The sequence below is a fragment of the Carya illinoinensis genome, chromosome 6 (genome assembly GCF_018687715.1).
Source record: "Carya illinoinensis cultivar Pawnee chromosome 6, C.illinoinensisPawnee_v1, whole genome shotgun sequence".
NCBI classification, from domain to species: Eukaryota; Viridiplantae; Streptophyta; class Magnoliopsida; order Fagales; family Juglandaceae; genus Carya; species Carya illinoinensis.
In genome coordinates, this window is record NC_056757.1 from 31,203,478 (window position 1) to 31,228,531 (window position 25,054).

General features: G+C 35.6%; 3 protein-coding genes and 1 non-coding gene across 5 annotated transcripts; 3 read left to right on the forward strand and 1 right to left on the reverse strand.

The window, feature by feature from the left end:
• The first annotated feature begins 2,517 nt into the window (after positions 1-2,517).
• Positions 2,518-3,381, forward strand: LOC122312758. The gene has a single exon (XM_043127415.1). It carries the CDS (start codon positions 2,518-2,520, stop codon positions 3,379-3,381), a length of 864 nt encoding a protein of 287 aa, XP_042983349.1.
• A 7,221-nt stretch (positions 3,382-10,602) lies between these two features.
• Positions 10,603-10,710, forward strand: LOC122314577. Its single transcript, XR_006243797.1, has one exon. It is a non-coding gene; the product is annotated as a small nucleolar RNA R71 (small nucleolar RNA).
• A 5,714-nt stretch (positions 10,711-16,424) lies between these two features.
• Positions 16,425-17,630, forward strand: LOC122312759 (uncharacterized mitochondrial protein AtMg00810-like). The gene has a single exon (XM_043127416.1). It carries the CDS (start codon positions 16,425-16,427, stop codon positions 17,628-17,630), a length of 1,206 nt encoding a protein of 401 aa, XP_042983350.1.
• A 2,606-nt stretch (positions 17,631-20,236) lies between these two features.
• LOC122312306 (ubiquitin domain-containing protein DSK2a-like) lies at positions 20,237-24,751 on the reverse strand. 2 transcript variants are annotated; one of them, XM_043126861.1, is made up of 9 exons: positions 24,612-24,751; positions 24,104-24,348; positions 22,430-23,215; positions 21,696-21,907; positions 21,490-21,603; positions 21,106-21,164; positions 20,932-20,960; positions 20,745-20,834; positions 20,237-20,665 (listed from the first exon to the last, which is right to left on the reverse strand). In XM_043126861.1, exons 1-9 carry the CDS (start codon positions 24,677-24,679, stop codon positions 20,517-20,519), a joined length of 1,752 nt encoding a protein of 583 aa, XP_042982795.1. In that variant the 5' UTR covers positions 24,680-24,751; the 3' UTR covers positions 20,237-20,516. The 2 variants fall into 2 exon arrangements, with proteins under 2 accessions (XP_042982795.1, XP_042982796.1); XM_043126862.1 differs by having other exon boundaries at positions 24,604-24,734.
• Between the last annotated feature and the right edge of the window lie 303 nt (positions 24,752-25,054).

Sequence of the window (25,054 nt, forward strand, 5' to 3'; positions counted from 1 at the left end):
GGAACACACCCGTATCCATATCTTTTCTAATTGTGGCTCAAAATTGGAGGTTTTAATTTTCATAAAGCAAATCAACATTTCAATCTTAATTTTGGGGCATGTTTGGATTGTGTTAGGAATCTTAAAAAGTATTTAAATATTTTTAAAAGTTCTTTAATAAAAAATTAGATTGTTTGGATGTTAAATATTAAAATACTTTAAAACACTTTTAATATCAAATAAGTTAAAAAGTACTTTTAAACGTATTTTTTTGGATAATGCAGAATGTAATTCAAATTTTAAAAAGATTATCAATGGATGAAAATATCCATACAACTTTAAGATAATTACAATTTTTAAACTTTAAAAGATATGGTCATAATTTTTAAAAATTCAAATAATCGTCATTTCTATCTCAGAAAGTATTTTTTTAATTTGTTTTCAAATAAACGTAATATGTTTGAAAGTGCTTTAAACAAATAGTTACTAAACAGTAATAACTTTTTAACATTAGAACTTATTAATTAAGTTATAAGTTATAATATTAAAATTATAAGTTATATTTTCTACCGTAATCCCAAACATGCACTTAATATTTTATGACATCTTTGTCTGTCACATAAATTGATTGTTGTTAGGAAAATGAATTTTGTAGTTTATTTAATTCTAACAACTTCAATCTTTTTAACTCTTAATTTATTAATTTTAAACGTGCTTTTTGATAATTGTAAAAAAAGTAATGTTACATACAATCATAAAATATTCGATATCTATAAAAAAATTTAAAAAAAATTGAATTCACTGTAAAAAATATATATATAAACTATTTCACGTGAGTTCACTTTTTTTCAAAGAATTGTATGGGATTAGTGTGCGTAAACTTATACAAATTATTTTCCTTACAAAAAAAAATTGCAAGTCATAATTTATAGGACTCAATATAGAGAGAATAACACGAGAAACATTAATGCACATTATAAAATAGAAAATTCTATGTGCAGTTATTTTTGCAGACTCCTTTGTGCACTCTAGTGATATGATTGGTTGTGTATTAAAAAAAAATTAATCCAGTCAATCATATCAGTGGAGTGCGCAGAGAGTGCGCAAAAATGACTGTATGTAGCATTACTCTTATAAAATAGACCCCAAAATACACTTAGGAAAAACGTCTTGAAAAATGAACTCGACAGATAGGAATAACTTGTTCTCCGTTCAATTGAGATCCCAAGCTCATCCTAAGGCATACCATTCAAACCCTGAATTCACCTATCATTTGGTTTGGATTCAAACCCTAGAAAGTAGAAACAAAAACCCACCTGACAAAAAATGAGAGAGAGAGAGAGAGAGAGAGAGAGAGAGAGAGAGAGAGAGAGAGAGAGAGAGAGAGAGAGAGAGAGAGAGAGAGCTATGACCAAATAAACTTGCTTCCAATGCTTCAGCAACTTTTTTGCATGAGAACATTTGTCCATTACAGCACAAGGATGTTTATAGTGAACAAAAATAGTTAGTAACATCTTACATAGAACAGTTCTTGTCACTAACTTTTCAGCTTCTAAATATATAGAATCGAGTCTTCTGCATAATACATGAATAATTGATAATTACAATAATTATCATTCTGCAAATCTCTCAATAGTTCCTCTCTGGGTAGTTTTGACTAATGTTGGGTGTTTAGCATCCCCCAATCACAATATGCCACGTATGAAGTTTTACATTAGATACAATAAATCTAATTCTATTTGATTAAACCACACAATCAGTTTAAATTTGAGAAGAGACCTACGAAACCCAGACCACCGCCACCATACTAAACCCAAATCACTACTGCACCAAACCAGGGTCATTGCTGCCACAGTTGGACAACCCGTCACACCCACCAATTTTCATCGTCCCCATGAAGCGATTTCTCCCCCATTTTGTTCTATCGCACCCACCAACAAGCTGTCGTCATCGTCCCTAACAAGGAAAGCTTCTTGCCATCATGACACTTGTTGCGCCTATGCCTCCTCGATTCCTCTCAGAAATCATCCAAGAAGCCTCAAGGAAATACACGAGTCCTTCTTACTGAGGAGGATGCAGGAGCACTAAGAGGCAGCAGAGCACTAAGAGATGGCAGAGGATAGTCTGCAGCAGAGATGATTCTACATGCTGCTGCCATGCCTTAGCCACGCACCACAAGAACTGACACTCCAGGAACTTTAGTCTGTAGCACTCACACTCATGTATATATAGCAGAATTAGTTATTTGCATAGCTGACACATTTGTACATTTTTATTCCTTTTAGTAATGACAGCTGCAATAGGCAGTGTATATATATATATATATATATATATATATATATATATATGACTTCAATGTACATAGGGTTGTAATTTTTCATTTCATTTTCAATGAGAATATACTCAATCTTTAACATGGTATCGAGAGCCTAGGTCGAGCTTCAACTCATCAATCCCTCTGCAATTTTCTTTCAATCTTAGAAATATTTGCATACCTCAGTTTCTCACCCATTTTTCACAGCTTCCCTTTTCATCACCATGACAGATGATGATACAGAAACAGAAACCATCCCTTACCACAATCCCTTTTCACCATCAGACAATCCAAACAGCCCATTCTACATACACCACAGTGATAACTCCCACACTGTGGTTATTTCACCACCTCTTTCAGGACCCAACTTTTTATCATGGCAAAGATCCTCCACTCTTGCTATTTCCATCAAAAATAAGCTTGGCTTCCTTGATGGAAGCATCCCCACTCCACCTCATGATGACCCTCTATACATCCCATGGATGCGCTACAACAATATTATCTTATCTTGGATCCTTAATTCTATCACCAAGAAGATAGCCTCCAATGTCTTTTATATCAATTCAGCCAAAACAGTGTGGGATAAACTCCACACACGTTTTTCTCAACCAGATTCAATGAGGATTTACCAATTGCAACAGCAGCTTGGCACACTCATACAAGGCACACAATCTGTGAGTGAATATTTCACTCATCTCAATGGCATTTGGGAGGAGCTCAATAATTATAGGCCATCACCATACTGCTCTTGTGGTCACTGCACCTGCAAAGCACTTACTACAGTTGGTGAAACTCAGCAGGCTGACTATGTTTTTAAATTCCTCATGGGACTCAAAGACTCGTATGAAAGTATTCGAGGACAAATAATACTGATGAGCCCCATTCCCTCACTTGATAAGACTTTCTCCTTGAATTTACAGGAAGAAAGACAAAGGCAAACTCGAGTCATGATGCATCCTTCTGCTGAGTCCTCAACTATGGTAGTTTCTCACAATATCTCATTCAAAAAGAAAGACAAACCAGAGATGACCTGCAGCTATTGTGGAAAATCTAGCCACCTTCAAGAAAAATGCTATAGGTTGATTTGATTTCCTCCTAATTTCAAGTCCACTAAACCCAAGCAAGGCCAGTTTCCCAACCATGCTCAAGCTTAACATTCTGCTAGTCAAGTCATTTCTCCCATTGGGCCGAAGGACTCCTTCACAGTACCTCAATTATCTCTCACTCAGTCTCAAATTCAGAAGTTGATGGCACTAGTAGATGGTTCAGTACAGCAGTCAAACCATACCTCCACAGAAGCTCCTTCAATTCCTTCATCCAGTTCATCACCTAATATCCCTCAATTGCACATGGTAGGTATTTGTTTATCTGCTATTTCACATACCTCTTTTTCTCCAAAGCATCATCAACATCATCTCCCTATATTTTTGAAACATAATTCTTTAAACTTAACTTCACCACAATGGATAATTGACACCGGGGCCATAGATCACATAATCTGTTCCCCAAATCTTTTCACCTCCATCACTTCAAACACCAATGCTCATGTTCAACTACCCAATGGTACACGAGTTGCAGTGACTCACATTGGCAATGTGCAACTTTCTGAGTCTATCACCCTCACAGGAGTACTTTGTGTTCCCTCTTTCATCTTCAACTTGTTATCTGTGAGCAAACTCATTCTCAATCCCCTTCTTTGTCTCATTTTCTTGAAAAATTTCTGTTTTATACAAGACCTTGCTTCATGGATGACGATTGGACTAGCTAAGGTGTGACGCCCCTAAATTTCTGTTTGGGATTGAACGGACATTTGAAGCGTCGAGACATGCAACACAAGGTTACCTATCCCCGTTCATGACATATAAGATGCAATGTTCCTAACATGTATCTAACATTATGCAATATTTGCAGCGGATAAATTTTTCTTTAGCAATATTATGCACCAAATTGAAAATATCCCAAATGCTTAAAACATACTTCATATATAAAGACCCATTGAATAACTAAGATCATAACACTAGTCCAAAATGCTTATGATCCAAAAAGTACTGGAGATGCAACTCCATCGTACAAGTAGTAATTTACATTAACTACTATATTAACATTGACATCGCATCGTTGCTCAGTCAACTGTATCTAGTTGGTCAGCTCCTAATTCTCCTTCAGGTCCTATAACAAGATCTACCATTCAGGGGGAATGGTAGTTGGGACTACCAAAGTGAGATTTGATTACAAATCTCAGTAAGTTAACAAAAAACTTCCACACAGGCTAATGATGCATGGATGACAGTAAAATCATGAATACTTAATCAAATTCATAAGTAATTAAAGCATAACTTGACGTACAACATAGCATAACTGACATAACTTAAATTGAAATGTGAACTGAACTTGACTTGACATGAACTTGATCTGAAACTTGACTTATCATGAACGTGTTCTGAAACTTGACTTAACATGAAAAATACATACACCACAGTTGTTGTGGCCCCATGCATTCTACACATCACAATGCAGTTAAATACTTACTCCACAGTTGTTGTGGCCCCATGTATTCTACGTGTAAATACATACTCCACAGTTGTTGTGGCCCCATGTATTCTACACGTCACAATGCAGTTAAATATATACTCCACAGTTGTTGTGGCCCCATGTATTAACTGCTTAAATACATACTCCATAGTTGTTGTGGCTCCATGTATTCTACGTGTCACAATTACTGTGTCTCACGTAGTGTATGCGTCACAATTGCTGTGACCCCATACATAAGTAATCAAGATGAAACGTAACTGGAATACGAAAAGACTGAAGCCCTGACGTAACATAACGTGATTTGAACATAACTTGAAATACATGACCAACTTGAGATAGAAACATTTCGTAACATGACATAACATATAATAGACAACATATTTAACATGACATACTTGCAACAGTGAATATTACATGACTTGACATACATGTAATAGATGACATACTTAGAATGACGTACTTGTAATTGATTACGCTCAAAGAATAACGCAGTAGTTGTAGCACAGCTTTGGGGTGTCGATTCCACAGGAAGACAAATTAAAAGAATAGCAAGAGGAACAAAGAAACTAAAGAAAAAATATTAAATAAGTAATAGAGAAAAAAAATTAATTTTAAATGTAAATTCAAGTGAAGCAAAGTGATTAACAGAAAAACTACTCAAATTTGACAAACAGTAGAGCGTCGGAAATCCCTTGCACAAATCTGGTATTTTAATTATTCTTAATTCATTAGATAACTCAATTAGGAACTCAATTCTCGCAATTCCCAATCGGAAAGTATAGATTTATAAACCAGACTTAAATCAAATGTAACCCTTTGAAAAAAAAAATTCACCACTTTTTAAAAACGTAAATTACTACCCCTATTGATAAAATCCAATGACGACAATATATTCAGGAAGTGATATTGCAGCAAAAAAACTAAATCAATATAGATAAATAATTGATCCAAACATAATCAAAGAACTAATCCATTCAATAGAAAAAGCATGACTGAATCCATAAACACAATAAATTCTATGATTATTCGGAGAAGAAAACATCAACGATGAATTGAGAATGATAAAACAAAAGAGTTTTAGCAATTAAAAATCAAATACATGAATTAACAATAAATTAGAAATACCATATAATGTGCAAGTTCATCCCTAACCCTACTTGAGAATTTAGTTACCCATAAATATAATGGACAACAAAAATCTTCAGAGAAAACTGAAGCGAACGGTGGCCATGGAAGTGATTTTTTCCTCTCTTCAGATCTGCCTCTTGTGCCTCTTCCTCCTCTCCATTTCGTGATAATGATATGCTTATATAGGGTAAGAAAGAAACCCTAATGTCCTTTTGATTTCCGCATAAAAAAATCGCCTAAATTTTAGGACTTATTTTGGTAGCCATGTACAGCCTTCAGGAGTTCTAATTTAGAAATCTTTATTAGAGACAAAGTTATAGCCCTTTAAGATAGCTTTTCAATGCATCAAGAATCGCATCAATCAGATATATGAGTAAAAAGATATAGTCAAAAAACTAAAGTATGTCCAGACTGTCTCCTAGCGAATTTCAGACTTGGACTTCTTGTGGTTTCATTTTGTGATTTTTTTCTTTTTCTTTTCTTCCAAATTGCTCTCAAACCCCATGAATGTCTTCCTTTGAATTTGACTGGGCTTGACTTGCTTTTTTATAAACTCTGAAATTAGACATAAAAAAATTTGTTAGGAGTATCCCAACGTAAATAGAAATTCAATTTAAGAATACACATTAATTCCTATGATTTTTATTCACATTTTAGCATTTTAGTCCAATAATAGGGTATATAGAGTGCACTTTCGTACACTCATCACACCCCCAACTTACTCCTTGCTAGTCCCTAGCAATTTTCATGTCAAAACAACGAAAGAGACCAAAGAAAATCACACATAAAGGCCATCAAGTCACACTTTCCAGATTCACATATCAAAACAATCTAAGGAATCCAATAACCCATCAAGATCAATCCACCTATAGCAATCCACAGAGTGTGTGTGTGTTCTCCAAGCCATAACCATCGTACCACTAACATTGATACATGCAACATCAAGAACATCTTTAGCAAAAGGTTCAACTCCATAACTCACGGGTATAATAGTGTTTCGTGTAAGGGCTCTCTCTATGGAGTTGACAATGGGTGTATACACACTCTCATGGAAAATTAGGCAATTATGTACAAGCAACAAACAAACATTGATCTTATGATAGGAACACTAACAAATGAGACTTCCATCAATTTTTTCAACAGCTTATTTAGGATCAAAATGGTCAACACAAAAGATTGTAATGTGGCTTGGTTTTGGGGTTATATGAAAAAAAAAATGATGAAAGGGATTCAAAAACTTCCAAGTACATATAAATAGAATTTTACTAAATATCTCAATAGACCACACTTCTCACTTAATATACTCTCCAACTTTTCAGATCATCAAATAATAATGTTTTTCCTTCTTCTTCCTTTTTTTTTCAACAATTTGATGGACAAACACATGCCACTTTTGTATTCTTTCAATCTATACCAACTTCTTCTTCTTTTTTTTTTTTTTAGCTCACTCAATTGAACACTTTGCAACTTGTACTCTTCTCATTTTTTTTTCCGTCGTCTTCTTCTTCTCTTTTTTTTTTTTTTAATTGAAAATGATAAAATTAAAGAAAGAAAATACAAATTCCACACCTAGTATACACTTGGAAGTAAAAAGGGTAAGCAAATCTGTGTATAGGTTATACTCCAATGTGGAGAGACATGGATGATATGGGCATATGAAAAGAAAAAGTTACAAGTGTTTTATTAGCTCAAAGTTGGCTACTAGGGGTCTATGATGGAAAGGATAGCTTGAAAGGTTCAAACGTTAATCCTAAGTTGACCTTCGTCATATCCCAAGTATATCCACCATTGTACCGCAAACCATGTAATGATATTCTCAAAAGAAGTGCTCAATTCAACAGATCAATAAACGTTTATCACAATTTACTGCATTTGTATGCTCTCAATCCTCTCCAAACTCACATGAATACTTAAGCAAAAGATTTCTCTAGCTACATGTGTCAAACCACCATCTTACCACAAAACTTGGATAAATGCATTAAGAATTCTGTGAATGTTTCAGCAAAAAATGATCTGGTGGGTTTGGTGAATTCACGAAGATGACTATGAATGAGAATGAGTACACATGTGAAAATGATGCACGTGTGATGCAAATTAAAAAAAATTGACACATGAAAATATGCCACAGAGTTCCAACAAGCATTTTAAATACTGAATTTGTACTACCACCTCCCAACTTAAATGAAACATTATCCTCAGTATTTAAGAATCAAAATTGAATGGGGAGTAACTGAAAATGATAGAATACACCTGATGAATGACGTGGGTAGCTCCCTAAACACCAAAGATGGTAATATGAAATGATGAAATGAAACTATCCTGCAATCAAAAACAAAGAAAACAACAGCAAACAAAAAGGAAAAGAAAGAAAATAAGAAAAAATAAAAACAAAATAAAGCAAAACAAAATAAATAAAGAAACACATACCTTGGTAGTGTGGTTAAGGTTGATAGACTGGATCCACAAGTGGAATGTCTTCCACTTCCGGAACTTGTCTATCAATTAATATTTTAAGGCATTGACCATTTACTTTAAAGATCCGACCATCCTTAAGATCCTCTATTTCTACCACCCCATTTACAAAAACATTTTTCACTAGAAATGGATCAGTCCACCTAAACCGAAGTTTTCCTTTGTGCTTGTGAGATCCAAAATCATATAAGCATATTCGGTCATTAGGTTTAAACCTCTTCCTAAGAATATTTTTATCATGAAACGTTTTCATTTTAACCTTATAGACTTTAGACTTAGGCAAATATTTCAATTTAACTTTTGGTGCTTTCATACTTACAGGAATCTGTTTTCCACATTTCTTAAGCAACTCCTCAAATTTCTGTTGCCAAACCTGTGTGGCATAATCCTGAGTTTCATAAAAAACAGCACAAATATCAATAACATCAGATGAATCACTAACAGATGTATTAAACTCAGAATTCACAAGGGAATATTCAAGGGAATCAAAATCATGAGTTGTGTGAACTCCCTTGTCTATGAGTGCATCAATCATATACGTTTGGTGGCACTCGTCATCTGTTGGCTGCTTCTCAATATGGAAAATGTTGACCTCCATGGTCATGTTTCCAAAAGATAACTTCATCAACACATTCCTGCAATTTATAAGTGCATTAGCTATAGCAAGGAAATGTCTACCTAATATGAGAGGAACTTTAGAGTTAGACTCAACAACTGATTGAGTGTCCAAAATTAAGAAATCAACAGAATAATAAAACTTGTCAATTTGGATCAAAACATCCTCAACTATCCCTCTCGGTTTCTTAACTGAACGATCAGCCAACTGAAGCACGACAGAAGTAGGCTTAATTTCACCCAAACCAAGCTGCAAATAAATGGAATAAGGCATCAAATTAACACTAGCTCCTAGATCTAGCAAGGCTTGCCCAAACTCATGATTCCCAATATTACATGCAATGGTTGGACAACCAGGATCCTTGTACTTAGGAGGAATTTGCTACTCAATTAGAGCACTAACTTGCTCTGTCAGAAATGCTGTCTTCTTAACATGGTGCTTCATCTTAACTGTACACAAATCTTTAAGAACTTTTGCATAAGTGGGAACTTGTTTAATAACATGCAAAAGAGGAAGGTTAATCTTTATCTGCCTGAGGTTCTCCAAGATTTCATTACTAGGATCCAAAGTTCGCATACCAGATTTTAAAGCTTGAGGAAATGGTACCTTAACTGGACTCTTGATTACCTCGGCATCCTTGGGGAACTTGGTGCTATCATTGCTTTGTTCCTCTTCAACATCCTCTTACTTATCAGTTGTTGGAATGTGTAAGGACTTACCACTTCTTGTCATAATGGCATTGACTTCTTTTAAATTTTTTTGTGCCATATGCTGACCTTGGGGTGCGGATTGAGCTTGAGAAGGAAACTTGGCACGCTCATTCACACTCAAGGAGCTCATTATCTTGGATATATGACTCTTTATCTCTTTGTTTTCTTCAACAACTTACATAATCAAAGATTCAAACTTTTGATTAGTTTTACTCTGTGCCTCAATAAAAGCATGCAAAGTGTCTTCTAAAGGACTCCTAGAAGATGAAGGTGCATGATATGGTGCAGGATATGATCTAGGGGGTTGTGCAGGTGGCTGGTTTTCAGACTTCCAGCTAAAATTGGAGTGATTACGCCACCCAGGATTGTAGGTATCAGAGAAAGGTGCAACAGGCTTCATGTACATACCTAAGGCATTACATTGTTCCTCATACATCCCTCTCATCTCAGCAAATGTGGGACACTCTTGGGCAAGATGATCTACCCCACCACACACAAAACATGGTCTAAAAAACTCTGCATGATTAGCCACGTGTGTTGGCTTTAAGTCTTTATTCTTCAACACCTCTAGCTCCCTAGTGAGCATCTCAACCTTAGCCTTTAGGTTATCTTCTTCCCTGAGATGGTAAATTCCACTACCATTTAGGTTTCCTGCAGGTCGTGACCTATTTGTGCTCTCAGTAGCACTAGGTCCAGTCCAAGTGTGAGCTTTTTCAACAAGCTCATTGAGGTATTCTATGGCCTCATCAGGATCTTTCTGTAAGAACTCACCATTACACATCATCTCCACAAATTGACGCTTTCTAGGTGTAAGTCCCTCATAAAAATAGCTTACTAAGCGCCAATTCTCATACCCATGGTGAGGACACATACTCAATAGCTCCTTAAATCTCTCCCAAGACGGATACAAAGTCTCACTGTCCTTTTGTACAAAGGTAGAGATTTGCCTTTTTAAAGCATTGATCTTATGTTGGGGAAAGTATTTATTAAAGAAGACCTGAGTCATCTTATTCCATGACCCAATAGATCGTGGTCTCAATGAGTATAGCCAACTCTTAGCTCTATCTTTCAAAGAGAAAGGAAAGAACTTAACTCTCACAATGTCATCAGTTGCATTTTGACTATGAAAAGTCGCAACTACTTCCTCAAACTCCCTAATGTGCACATATGGATTTTCATTTTCCAAGCCATGAAAAGTAGGGAGTAACTGTATCATCCCTGTTTTAAAATCCAATTGGTGAATATTAGCTGGAAACATGATGCATGATGGTGTGGCTGTGCGTGTAGGGTGGAGGTAATCCTGAAGGGTCCTAGTGGGTTGATCTTCGTGTTCACTCATTTTCTCAGAATTAGAAGAATTATCAAACAAATTATCAGAAAAATTAAACTCTGACTCTAACACAGGTCTACAAGCAAACCGACCCAAGGCGTCTCTATACCTGTGCATGCAAGGTAGAGAAAAACCCAACACTAAAAAAAACTACAAAAAGAAAAAAAAAAAAAAAAGATGCAGCAAGCTAAAATAGGGAACAAAGTTACCGCCTTTACAAACTGTTGAAAAGAAAAACTATCTCACAATTCTTCTACCGTCTCCCCGGCAACGGCGCCAAAATTTGATTACGCCCAAAGAATAACGCGGTAGTTGTAGCACAGGTTTGGGGTGTCGATTCCACAGGGAGACAAATTAAAAGAATAGTAAGAGGAACAAAGAAATTAAAGAAAAAATATTAAATAAGTAATAGAGAACAAAGATTAATTTTAAATGTAAATTCAAGTGAAGCAAAGTGATTAACAGAAAAAGTACTCAAATTTGACAAACAGTAGAGCGTCGGGAATCCCTTGCACAAATCTGATATTTTAATTATTCTTAATTCATTGGATAACTCAATTAGGAACTCAATTCCCGCAATTCCCAATCGAAAAGTATAGATTTATAAACCAGACTTAAATGAAATGTAACCCTTTGAAAAAAACATTCACCACTTTTAAAAAACGTGAATTACTACTCCTATTGATAAAATCTAATGACGACAATATACTCAGGAAGCGATATTGCAGCAAAAAAACTAAATCAATATAGATAAATAATTGATCCAAACATAATCAAAGAATTAATTCATTCAATAGAAAAAGCATGACTGAATCCATAAACACAATAAATTCTATGATTATTCGGAGAAGAAACATCAACGATGAATTGAGAATGATAAAACAAAAGAGTTTTAGCAATTGAAAATCAAATACATGAATTAACAATAAATTAGAAATACCATCTAATGTGCAAGTTCATCCCTAACCCTACTTGAAAATTTAGTTACCCATAAATATAATGGACAACAAAAATCTCCAGAGAAAACTGAAGCGAACGGTGGCCATGGAAGTGATTTTCTCCTCTCTTCAGATCTGCCTCTTGTGCCTCTTCCTCCTCTCCATTTCGTGCTAATGATATGCTTATATAGGGTAAGAAAGAAACCCTAATGTCCTCTTGATTTCCGCATAAAAAAATCGCTTAAATTTTAGGATTTATCTTGGCAGCCACGTACAGCCTTCAGGAATTCGAATTTGGAAATTCTTATTAGAGACAAAGTTATATACCTTTAAGATAGCTTTCCAATGCATCAAGAATCGCATCAATCTGATATATGAGTAAAAAGATACAGTCAAAAGACTAAAGTATGTCCAGACTGTCTCCTAGCGAATTTCAGACTTGGACTTCTTGTGGTTTTATTTTGTGATTTTTTTCTTTTTCTTTTCTTCCAAATTGATCTCAAACCCCATGAATGTCCTCATTTGAATTTGACTGGACTTGACTTGCTCTTTTATAAACTCTGAAATTAGACATAAAAAAAAACTGCTTAGAAGTATCCCAACGTAAAGAGAAATTCAATTTAAGAATACACATAATTCCTATGATTTCTATTCACATTTTAGCATTTTAGTCCAATAATAGGGTATATAGAGTGCACTTTCGCACACTCATCAGTAATGTACAGCAATACATGACAGAATATATTATATAACAGATAAAAACTGATGACGGAATAAATTCTGTATAACAGACAATTACGTGATAACTTGGCATGGCATGACATATATGATAACACACATACATACACTATAGTTCCTTTACTTAGCACACATACACAGTAGACTGCTAGTAAGTTAAAAGCTAACTTACATCGATCTCCGCGTTTCTTATAAAACCTCAAGCGCGATCACGAGGAACTGTAATTAGTGATTCTAAAAATTAGCACTAAATCACTAATAATTTGAAATATGGAAAATACTAACTTAAAGAGTAAAATTTTCATTTTACTCTCTACATGTAGGAAAATGACCGTTTTACCCATAACTTAAGGATTTTGCATACTAACTCCAAAAGTCACCAAAATTTACATGTCTCATAGAAATTTTATCCTCAACTCAAATATCAATTTAGAAGAATTTAAAACTAATCACAACTATTAAAACTCCATAGGGCCGAAATTTCCATATGCTATTTCCATTGATTTTTGTTTCTAACTTGTTTTGATTAACCTTTTGATCTATGACTTATAAAGATGTGATCTTCAAACCAAACCATCATATGGTTTAAAAAGATATCCTAAAACATATATAAGTTTCTAATTCAAGATCACATGGTTAAACATTAACTAAAACATAAATTGAGCTAATAACATTCACACTTTGGCCTATCCGAATATCTCTTTGCATAAAATTTCATATCTTTGAAACTAACATCAAATATCTTCAAAATAATAATATAACATGTATATAAGATTCTTAGGATTCTCCAATAAAATTATCAAAATCATTGGAATAGGTTTAGACCACCAAAGAGTTAAACTTTCTCAAAACAGAAACTGTTTTTCCTCTTCCAGTTTCTAAGTTTCTAAATCTAAGAAAATCTTTCATCAAAACCTTTAATCATGCAAAAATCCTCAACCAATAATCATATACACATGTTAACAATACTCCATAAAAATTTTGGATCAATATCTATCCATTAGCTTGGTCAAAAACTCCAAACTATAACATATTCTCCAGTTTATCTCCCAGAATGACCTTTTTATAGTTTACACAATATTTGACTGACCAAATGATTTTCAAATGGGATAAATAAGATATACACATAAACTAGACTAAAAAAGAAACAACTTATATGAAGGAGACTTTATGATAAAACACTTACAAAAGCTTCAAAATGGGTATACAAAAGAACTCCTAAAAGCTGTCCGAGAGAGAGTGTTTGTTATTCTTTTAATGGAAAGTGTAAATGAAGATAATTTCGTGGGGGGTGGCTGGAGATACTTATGGATGAGATATGGAAGAGATGAGGCTGAAGTGAAAGTTGAGTGTAGGTCTCTCTTACCCGGAGTGAGAGTTAAGTATAGGACTCTCTTACCCAATAATATCTACAAAAATCAACTCAAGATATTTTTATCCAATAATATCCACGAAATTAGCTTAAAATATTTTTATCTAATAATATCCACAAAATTAGTTTAAGATATTTTTATCCAATAATATCCACAAAATTAGTTTAAGATATTTTTATCCAATAATATCTACAGTTTTGAACAGACATTTCGTCCGAAAATATGAAAAAGAGTTATTGCGCCATAAGAACTTAAATAACCCACCAAGTCTAATGGCACAAACCATAATACATTTAGAAACTTCTAACTATCTCCAATAATCAAAACATACTTCTGATACCATAATGAGTAATAACACTAACTATGTAGTTAGACTAAAACCTATATGATTAATGGATTCGTGAAAACTTATAGAGTTTTCACGAGGTTCCTAAAGTCAATAGAAATTTCACAATTGAATTTCTAGCAAGCTGTTACATAAAGTTCATCATGGCCTATACTATCTGCTTCCAAGGCCCCTTAGTTCCAGCCCTTGTCAAAAGCTCACTCAAGATTTTTCAACTTCCTCCAAAAGTCACATCTGTAATGCTTGTAATAGACAATATTTTGATGTATGGCATTGTAGACTTGGTCATTTGTCTAATCAAAGAATGAAATTACTTCATTCTCTTTATCCAAATGTAATTAGTTCCTTGCCTAGTCATTCTCATTGTACTGTCTACTATCTAGCTAAATAGAAAAGACTATGTTTTAAATCAAGTGTTACTTCCACAAATTCTACTTTTGATCTTGTTCACATTGACATTTGGGGCCCATATTCTCAATCCTCATTACATGGACATCACTACTTCTTAACCATAGTAGATGACTACAGTAGAACAACATGGATATATCTCATGAAATTCAAGTCTGAAACCCAGTCCCTTCTAGAGTCTTTCATCATCATGATCAACACTCAATTTGAAACCAAAATCAAATAACTTCGAACTGATAATGGACTTGAGTTTAACATGCCAGAATTTTACAAATCTCATGGAATAATTCACCAAAAATCTTGTGTCTACACATCCCAACAAAATGGAGTGGTAGAAAGAAAACAACAACATCTCTTAAATGTGGCTAGAGCACTCCTCCTTCAAGCCAACCTTCCAGCCAAATTTTGGGGTGATGCTGTTCTAACAGCAGCACATCTTATCAATCGAATTCCTTCCCCACTTCTTGCAAACAAATCACCATATGAAATGTTGTTCAAATCCCAACCATCCTATGATCATCTCAGGGTGTTTGGTTACCAATGTTTTGTCTCCACACTCAAAAGAGATAGAATCAAACTTGACCCCAGATCCAAAAAATGCATCTTTATTGGATACCCTGTTGGAATTAAAGGTTACAAGCTATATGATCTCACCAATCATACTAGCTTTGTCTCTCGAGATGTCATTTTCATTGAAACTGAATTTCCTTCTGCAAAAACAGTCAATGAATCCACTTCTCCACTCAATCCTTCTCTTACTTTACCTCCAACCCTTCCTGACTTTGTTCCATACCCATCAAACTCTCAATCACAAAGCATAGAGCCATATACAGAACCATCCTCTGACCCTCCAACTCTCAATACACCTCCTTCTACTCCTACATGCTCACTCCCTCCTCTTGAATCAAGCAACCTTGAGCCAGTTGAGGTCCTTGCCCAACTATCACTTGTTTCACCTCCAAACCCTCCACCCTTACAGCTTAGAAGATCAGATAGGATTAAAAACCCACCCTCATACTTGCATGAATGTCACTGTCAGCTTGTTTCATCCATCCCTCATCCCTCATCTACTTATTCCACTGCCCATCCCTTACAACAATCACTCTCATACTCAAGCCTCTCTCCTTCTCATAAAAAATATGTCTTATCCCTTACCCTCACATTTGAACCCAAAACTTATAAGGAAGCTGTTGTGCATGACCATTGGCAAGCTGCTATCAATCATGAACTTGAGGCCCTTGAAAATAATGGTACTTGGTCCATTACTTCCCTTCCTTTTGGCAAGAAAGCAATTGGATGCAAATATGTATTCAAAGTCAAGTTAAAGTTAGATGGGAGCGTGGACAAACATAAGGCAAGACTAATGGAAAAGGGGTACACTCAGAGAGAGGGCTTTGACTTTTAAGAAACCTTCGGCCCAGTAGCAAAAATGTCAACTATAAGAATGTTTCTTGCTCTTGCTACGATCCATAGTTGGCATTTAGAATAATTAGATGTTCATAATGTTTTCCTACATGGTGATCTCGATGAGGAAATATACATGGACCTTCCACCTGAATTTCAGCTTAAGGGGGAGTCTCAAGGACAAAAAATGGTATGTAAGCTTCACAAATCTTTATATGGCTTGAAACAAGCCTCAAGGAAATGGAATGAGAAGTTCATTGCCTCCCTTGTTGCTACTGGTTTCCATCAATCAAAGGCAGATTATTCATTGTTTACTAGAAATAACAAAGATGGTTTTGTTGCTCTTCTAGTATATGTAGATGATATCATCTTAGGAAGTAGTAGCTTGACTGAAATCAATTCGGTGAAAGCTCATCTTCATGACCAATTTAAGATCCGAGAATTAGGGGTGCTCAAATATTTCTTGGGATTAGAAGTTGCAAGATCAAACAATGGCATTCATGTTTGTCAAAGAAAATATGCCTTAGAAATCATTGAAAGTGCTGGTCTACTTGGGAGTAAGGTTGTGACTACTCCAATGGAACCCAACCTCAAATTGTCACATTCCTCTGGTGAGTACCTCTCAAATGTGACTGGATATCGAAGACTAATAGGTAAGTTGATCTATTTAAGTACCACAAGGCCTGACATCACTTATTCTGTTGGTATCCTAAACCAATTCATGGATAAGCCCACTCACATTCACCTCCACACAGCTCACAGAATATTGAGGTACCTTAAAGGCTCGATAGGACAAGGAATTTTCCTCTCATCAAAATCTTCTTTGCACCTTAAAGGATATAGTGACTCAGACTGGGTTGCATGCCCTGAAACCAGGAGATCTATAACTGGTTTCTGCATGTTTATAGGGGACTCTTTGATTAGTTGGAAGTCAAAGAAACAAATTGTGGTGTCAAGATCATCTGCTGAAGCAGAATATAGAGCATTGGCTCAAACTAGTTGTGAAGTCATTTGGTTGAAGGCTCTCTTAGAAGACTTTAACATTAAACATTCACAACCTGTTTTGTTTTATTGTGATAGCCAATCCGCAATACACCTAACCAAAAATCTCATATTCCATGAGAGAACTAAGCATATGGAAATAGACTGTCACTTTGTTAGAGAAAAGGTGCTGGCAGGTGTGATAAAACCAGTACATGTGCCTTCAAAATTTCAAGTAGCAGACATACTCACCAAAGCCTTGACAGCACCATCTTTCCATCTGTTATTATCCAAGATGGGCATACTCAACATATATGCCCATCTTGAGGGGAAGTCTCAGAAATCATCCAAGAAGCCTTAAGGAAATACACGAGTCCTTCTTACTGAGGATGATGCAGGAGCACTAAAAGGCAGTAGAGCACTAAGAGATGACAGGGGACAATCTACAACAGAGATGATTATACATGCTACTGCCATGCCTTAGCCACGCACCACAAGAACTGACACTCTAGGAACTTTTGTCTGTAGCACTCACACTCATGTATATATAGCATAATTAGTTATTTGTATAGCTGACACATTTGTACATTTTTATTCCTTTTAGCAATGACAACTGCAATAGGCAGTGTATATATATATATGACTTCAATGTACAGAGGGTTGTAATTTTTCATTTCATTTTCAATGAGAATATATTCAATCTTTAACAATTCCTTCATGTTTTTCTTGCAGATCTCTTTTGCATGGCTTCTCTACCATGCCTTTTGTTCTCAAATATCGCTAGATTGCTTCGAGAGATACACATTGGTAGCTTCAAAAGGTTGAATTGATTTGACTCCACAAAATATTTGGTTTGACTATACCTAGCTTGGGAATCTTCATTCAGAGAGATTTGATTCAAGGTTTGGATGCGGTTTAACTATTTTCTGCCGTTGATTAATAATTTACACCTTTGGATTTGAAAGCAATTTACACCTTGGCTATCATAGAGTTAAACGATTTCACAGTAATAGGGGAAGGGTTACGATAAGGCCGGGGGCCATGGCGAACGGTTGAGGGACATCGCTGGTGGGGACATGGTAGACGCTTCACAACTGTGGACGTTGGTTCTGGGAGAGGGGCTTTGTTGTCAATGGGAGAGGTGTAGGGTAGGCTTCAGTGGAAAAGGGAGAGGGGAATGGGATTTTTTGCACAGAGGGAAGTGGACTTTCATAACGTTATCAACTGTAGGCAGGCATATGGGAGTTGAAATAAAAAAAGTTACGTGGCACAAATTTATTAGTGGGCTGTTGTTTAAGGAATAGCAGACGAACCAGTGGAAAGTTTCTCTCATCTCTCAAAGGTGTTTCTTAACATCTACATATAGTTGCTTATCATGATTAGACAAGTCAATGAGTTTTTAGAGTCTATTTTTTGTTGAACCATCTAAATCAATGTAACTTCTTGAGAAATTCCAAATATAAAATGATTAGAAAACTATGGCCGGATATTGAGTTAAATTGAGTTGAAAGTTAAATAAAATATTGTCAGAATATTATTTATTATTATTATGATTTTAAAATTTTAAAAAAATTGAATTGTTTATTATATTTTGTATTGAAATTTAAAAAAATTATAATAATTAGATAAAATAAGTTAAAGAGAAGTTAAGGAACCAAATTGGCCGGCTCAAATAGATAGTGAAACTCATCATAAACAGAAGATGGCTAGTATGAAATACAGATGGAAACCCATGCATGTCCTTGATATTGATCCCCGTCAAAATGAGTATCAATTAAAACACCTGTTACTCCTACAAGGCTTGGCAGATAAATGTGTAGTAAGTAAAGCTTCTACCATCACCCAAACAAGAACATGCACTAATCACCTTCAATAGGACATTAACAACAGAACTATATGAAAGATGCACATCACCAAAACAAATTGAAAGGAAATAGAAGTGAAAACTTGAATGAGAAGCTATTTAAGAACATGTGCAGACTAACAGCTTAAAGCTTTGCTGCATAAGAGTATGGAAGTCAGCTTGATAATATTTAGAAGAATTTCCTAAGAAGCTTCTTTTTGACAGAACACAAGTAACATTCCAGAATTCGAATCAGAATATGAACGCATTGGCTATGCAGGACAATAGGGTACAGCATAAGAACATAGGGCAAAACAATAAACTTTGCTAGTTTTTAGCTTATTAATTGAAGAAATTGGGCCATTGGCTATGCAGGTCTTTCAAGTTTTAACTTCAAATATGGAAATTTGAAATGCCACATATGGTTTTGAGAAGCATTAGGCTATACAGAAATTTACACAATGAATTTTACATGCTGACATGACTTTATATATAATACATTAGATATACTTTACCATAAAAAGAGCTTTAGCAATCTGACCAATAACCTTAAAGCACGTCAATTGGTAAACTTCTATAAGATTTATGTGCAGACCAAGCATTTCCATATGGTATTATGAGTCTATGACTCCCCCCACCACCCCTAACAAAGACTAACAAAAAATATATATATATTCAGATGTATGTCTGAATTTGAAACTCTCTTTTAAGGGGGAAATACAGGCACTAGTGAGAAAATGATATACGAGACCCTCAAGTTTGGACAAGAAATTGATGAGACCCGTTTTAGGATATCCATGTTATTAGTTGTATGGAACTCCATTTTCCTTCATTAGGCATATAGATCAACCAAGTTACCAAAGACATAGCCTGCCGAAGGGGAATTCACCTTGCTTTGAAGGACACTGCATACTGCGTATAGACCAGAAATTATTCATAGAAGATTTGGAATAATCTCCATTTCCAGCATCCACTGAAATCATATTACGAGATTGATATACATGACCTTGTTTCAAATAAGGTTGTGCAGCATTTCTGATGCCTGCTTTGCTTTCCCAGTTCATTTATGTATTGAAAAATGAAAATTCAGGTGGGTTTCGTGAGTGCATACAAGAAAATCCAACTAACCAACAAGAGGCATAGTCTCGTAGAAAATATTTGGAAATTGTGTATGTACATGTGAGACAGACAGTAAAAGGGCACCAAAATAATCCGGTACAACAAATGCTTATAACTCACAATCTCACGGCTCTATCATAGCGTGTACTGATTAACACGCTCAAAATGGAATCTTTGTCTGGACATCGCGTGCCTTTACGATCCACTAGTCCAAATTAACTACTCTTACACGTCCAAATGACGGCTTCCCAGAGTAACCATTAAAATGGGAAAAACCCAATAAGTTTATAGCCCGGAATTACCCAAAAGTCGCTCAACTGCAGCATGGACATTCCCAGCTGTAGCACGCAGTGCTCTGATATTCTCCTGAGTATCAAAGAAACCCATTTCTTGGAGCTGTGAAAGCTGAGTTGCATATAGTTCTTCCGGGGGTACTACAGAAGTAAAAGACAAATATCAGTGTCAAACTAACGGCTAGAGTACATAAAATGTGGTCAATGAAAAAATTCTGACCATCTGGGTTATTTGGAACAGTCAAGCTTCCAGCTCCAAGACCACCAAACATGTTCATCATCAGCTCCAGTGCAGCATTATTCGGTGCTCCTGTTCAAATGCAAGAACATCAAATCAATGGAAACTTAATTGGAAAGGGAAAACAAGACATTATCTTCCAAGTTTAAGTTCTTGTCTTCTGAAGTACCTGTAGTCCCCCCAGTCTGATCTCGATCCCTGAAAGAGAGCAGCAAATATGTAAGGACCAACAACGGAATTGATGACTGCTGATCAACATAATGCAGGGAAACCCATCACAACCTTGCACCAAGCAAACAAATGGCACCACTCAAGTAACAAAGAAAGATACATCCTCACTTACAGGGTTGATTGCCGTTGACTAAGCCGAGACGCAAGTGATTGCTGTAAAGCTAGCATTTGCTGCAAGGGAAGCACGGAAATGAACAAAAGAAATGCCAAGCATGGGTTAATCATTATTAAACGTCATGGTAAAAACATTTGTTTTTTTCTTTTAAATAACTTATGCACTTGTCACAAAATTCAATCAATCCCATATTTCTTAACAGCCAAAACCTGTTTATCAAGGAAAACATGATTGTCTCTCACCTTGACCATGACTTAGAAACTGAGTCATAAGATTAAATGGCATAAATTAATTTCAAACAATATACCACAAAAAAAGAATTTCAACATATCAGACACATATAGAGAGAATGAGATTAAGATCATGTGGGCAAAGATGAACCTGCATTGTCTCAGGGTTGGTTAATTGACGTAGAAGATCTGGATTTTGCATCATTTCTCTTAATTGAGGATTCGTATCTACCATGCCACGTAGTTGTGGGTTGAGGCTGAGAATCTAACATTCAAAAAGGCCTATTAAATACATGAAACAGCACAAATCTCATAAATATGATCTATTCGGCTAAGACAAATTCCTAGTTGTAGTACCTGATTCATATATTGGGGATTAGAGAGCAAGCTTTGCATCATCTGTGATACAGCTGGGTTCTGCAAGAACTGGCTCAGTAGAGTAGCATCTGGGATGCCACCATTAAACATGTGTTCCATATTGGGGAGACCAAGCCCTCCAAGACCACCAATACCAGGTGCCCCGGCATCCCCAGCAGGATTTGGTTGTGTAGTTGTTGTCTGAGTACCTCCTGATATATTATACGAATCCATATTTTAATAAGTAAAAGTTACAATTCACAATTTCCAATAACATCTTTGAACTACATTGAAAGATAGTGACACAAAAGCAGTGATTTTCTGCTAGGAAAGTAAGATATTCTATTCAACATGGTTATTCGGGGAATCAAATATTCTTGCAATATAATAACCGAGCATGCAAGTAATAGAGAATAGATCCAATAACATAACATTCAAGATTGGTGCAAGTAGTATGTATACCGCATAGATAAGAGCATAGAGGCTCTTCCAACAACTATGGATAATGGCATTAGCCACTAATAAATTAGTAATGATATGCCTGTCAATTTCATCAATCAAATTATTGTTTACCGATAAAAAAAAAATGGCACTGATCCAGATCCATTAATTAAATGTGCAGAACCATTTTTTTGGGGGGCAACACTCCTTTCTTCTATAATGCTGGAGAGTACACATAAATACCAAAGCCGGAACATAAAAGCTTTGAAAGACTAAGCAAGGGAAAAGCTCACCAGCAGTATTGTTCCAAGGGTTAGGGAGTGGGTTTGTATTTGGAGAACTAAGCCCACTGGTTGTTTCAGAACCAGTAGTCAAGGGGTTATTAGCACCATCTCTGACATGTGTCCCACCTTGATTTCCAAAAAGTGCTGCAAACGGGTTTGAACTTGGATCATTTCCAGCATTTCCACCCATTGTTGTAGCATTCAGAAATGGTTCCTGAACATTTTCGTACATTCGTCTGAGCATGTTAAATCCCTCTGGGGTAGATTCAATGTTGCTCATCGCCCTGTCAGTGTTTCGCATCATCTCACGCATAAGCTCAGGGTTCCTTGCAGCTTCTACCGTCTGTCTAAGAATCCCAGGGTCATTAAGTACATGAGCAAGCTCTGGATTACGGTCGATGATCTCACGCATCTGAGGATTGTTCATAATCAAGCTGCGCATTAACTCGGGGTTGTTCATTAGGCTCTGCATGGCAGGCATGTTCATTATTTCTTGCATCATGTTTGGATTCTGAGTCAATTGTTGCTGCACTTGTTCAAACTCTGGCAGTCCAGCTCCAAACAAACCAGATTCGTCCCCACTGCCTAGTGCATTAAAGCCCAGTCCAGGAAATAAAGACGCACCAAGACCAGCATTTCCCAAGCCTCCACCTTCATTTGGACCAACACCCCGTGTAACACCTGGACTATTGTTGGGACTTCCAGAGTTACCAGTAGCAGTAGCATTTGCAGCAGGAGTTGATGCAGCTGAAGCAAACCCACGAACCATGTGAACAGTGTGTTCTGCCTGCAAACCTTCAACAAAAAAGTACAAAAGAAAGGGAAAATGATTAATCTGAGGAGAATAAAAGGCCCTTATAAAGCACATTGCAAACTCTCATAATGCTTCCCACGAATAAGCTAATGGGGATAAGGCTCAAATAAATTACTAAGAACCAGATTTGTTTGATTAAGCATGAAAAGCAAAACAAAAAGGAAAAATCCTCTACAGCTGTTCAAAAAAATATGGCCCAAACAATGGTGACTTCACCTCTGCCTTCCCCTCACTCTGCCACTAAAAGAAAATTGTGTCCTCATGCTGGAATGACTGAAGATGACCTTGACATGAAAACACTATGCTTCTGTCATTTTTTATACCAAGCCCAATATACTATTAAACTTCCAAAGCAACACAGTTTAATAAAACTTTGTACCCTTCTGTATGATAGTCTACAGATGCATCTCAATCAAATCATGCAGTTTAATGAACTTCAAAATCTCCGAGAGTTCCACGAAGCTAATTCAATAACGTAGCATAAACAAAAGAAAACAAACATTAGCAGCTCAGAATCCCAACAAAACCCACTTCACTTTGCTATCAATACGGACTTTCAACAGGAAACCGAGTGACATAAAGTCAAATTAAAAAATTACTACGACAGATTTCTCAGTGAACTAAAACATAGTTAATAAATAGAAGATCTTGTTAATAAGCGAACTGAAAAAAAACCAATATCCAATACAACAAAAAGTTGAAATTCAAATGTCTAACACAAGCAAAGTAAATTAAAAATTTAGCTCGTCGACTTCGCATAGAGATAAGGAACAACTGCAACCTCCAATTGAACTCAAGAAATAAGTATTAATTAAATACAGTCAAAACTAAAAATTTTCGCGTACATATCAAGGAATGGAGGCACGTACCATAGCTTTCTAGGGTTTGATCATCCTTCAAGATGCGACCTTTGTAAATCAATCTCTGCTGATCAGCCAGGACGTCGCAATTCTGAGCCAGAACCGCTTTGAATGCGCTAACGGTGGACGCAAGGCTGGTCCTCACAGTGAATTTCGAACCGTTGGAGCACCGGATATTGATCGCCACATGTTCTTCTTCACCACCACCGACTCTCGGCTCGCTCGAATCACCCTCGGAACCCATAGTAATCGATCTTTCAAAGAGAAAGCGAAAACACAAACCCTAAGTTAATCAAAAGCCCCCCAAAATCGAATCTGTGATAGTGTGCAAAAGGAAGAATTGGTATTCCCGAATGAAAACTGTTTAATATGTTAGTGATTATATGAGCACAAAAAATAAACGGAAAATATTAAAAAATCACACAAATACAAATGAACATATGGTTTTTCCCAAAGAAAAAATACGGTAAGATTTGGGAATGGAACAGAGAGAGGGAAAGGGGTGAGACCGCTTTACTTGGGGTTTGGACTTTGGGTGCCCGACGCGAGAGATTGTTGTTTTTTGTTATTACTGTTCATTTTCATTCCCTTCTTGTTTTCTAGCAAAACTCTCAAACCTAAATGCGATATTAGTGAAAGCTTAATTTAATTTTTCATCATTTAGAGACCTTGGTCATTTTCATAAAACTCTTATCTCATCTCATTTCATTTTAATCATTATAATTTTTTTAAATCTCTATACAAAATAAAATAAATAATTTAATTTTTTTAAATTCTAATATAATTTTTTTAAATTTTAATACAAAAATAATATATTTTAATAATATTTTATTCAACTTATTTTATCTCATCTCTAGAAATAAACATCTTCACTTTAAGGGATGGTTTGAATTAAGAGATAGAAATGAGATAATTTTAAATAAAAGATAAAAAATAATTTTAAATAAAAATAAAAGTTAA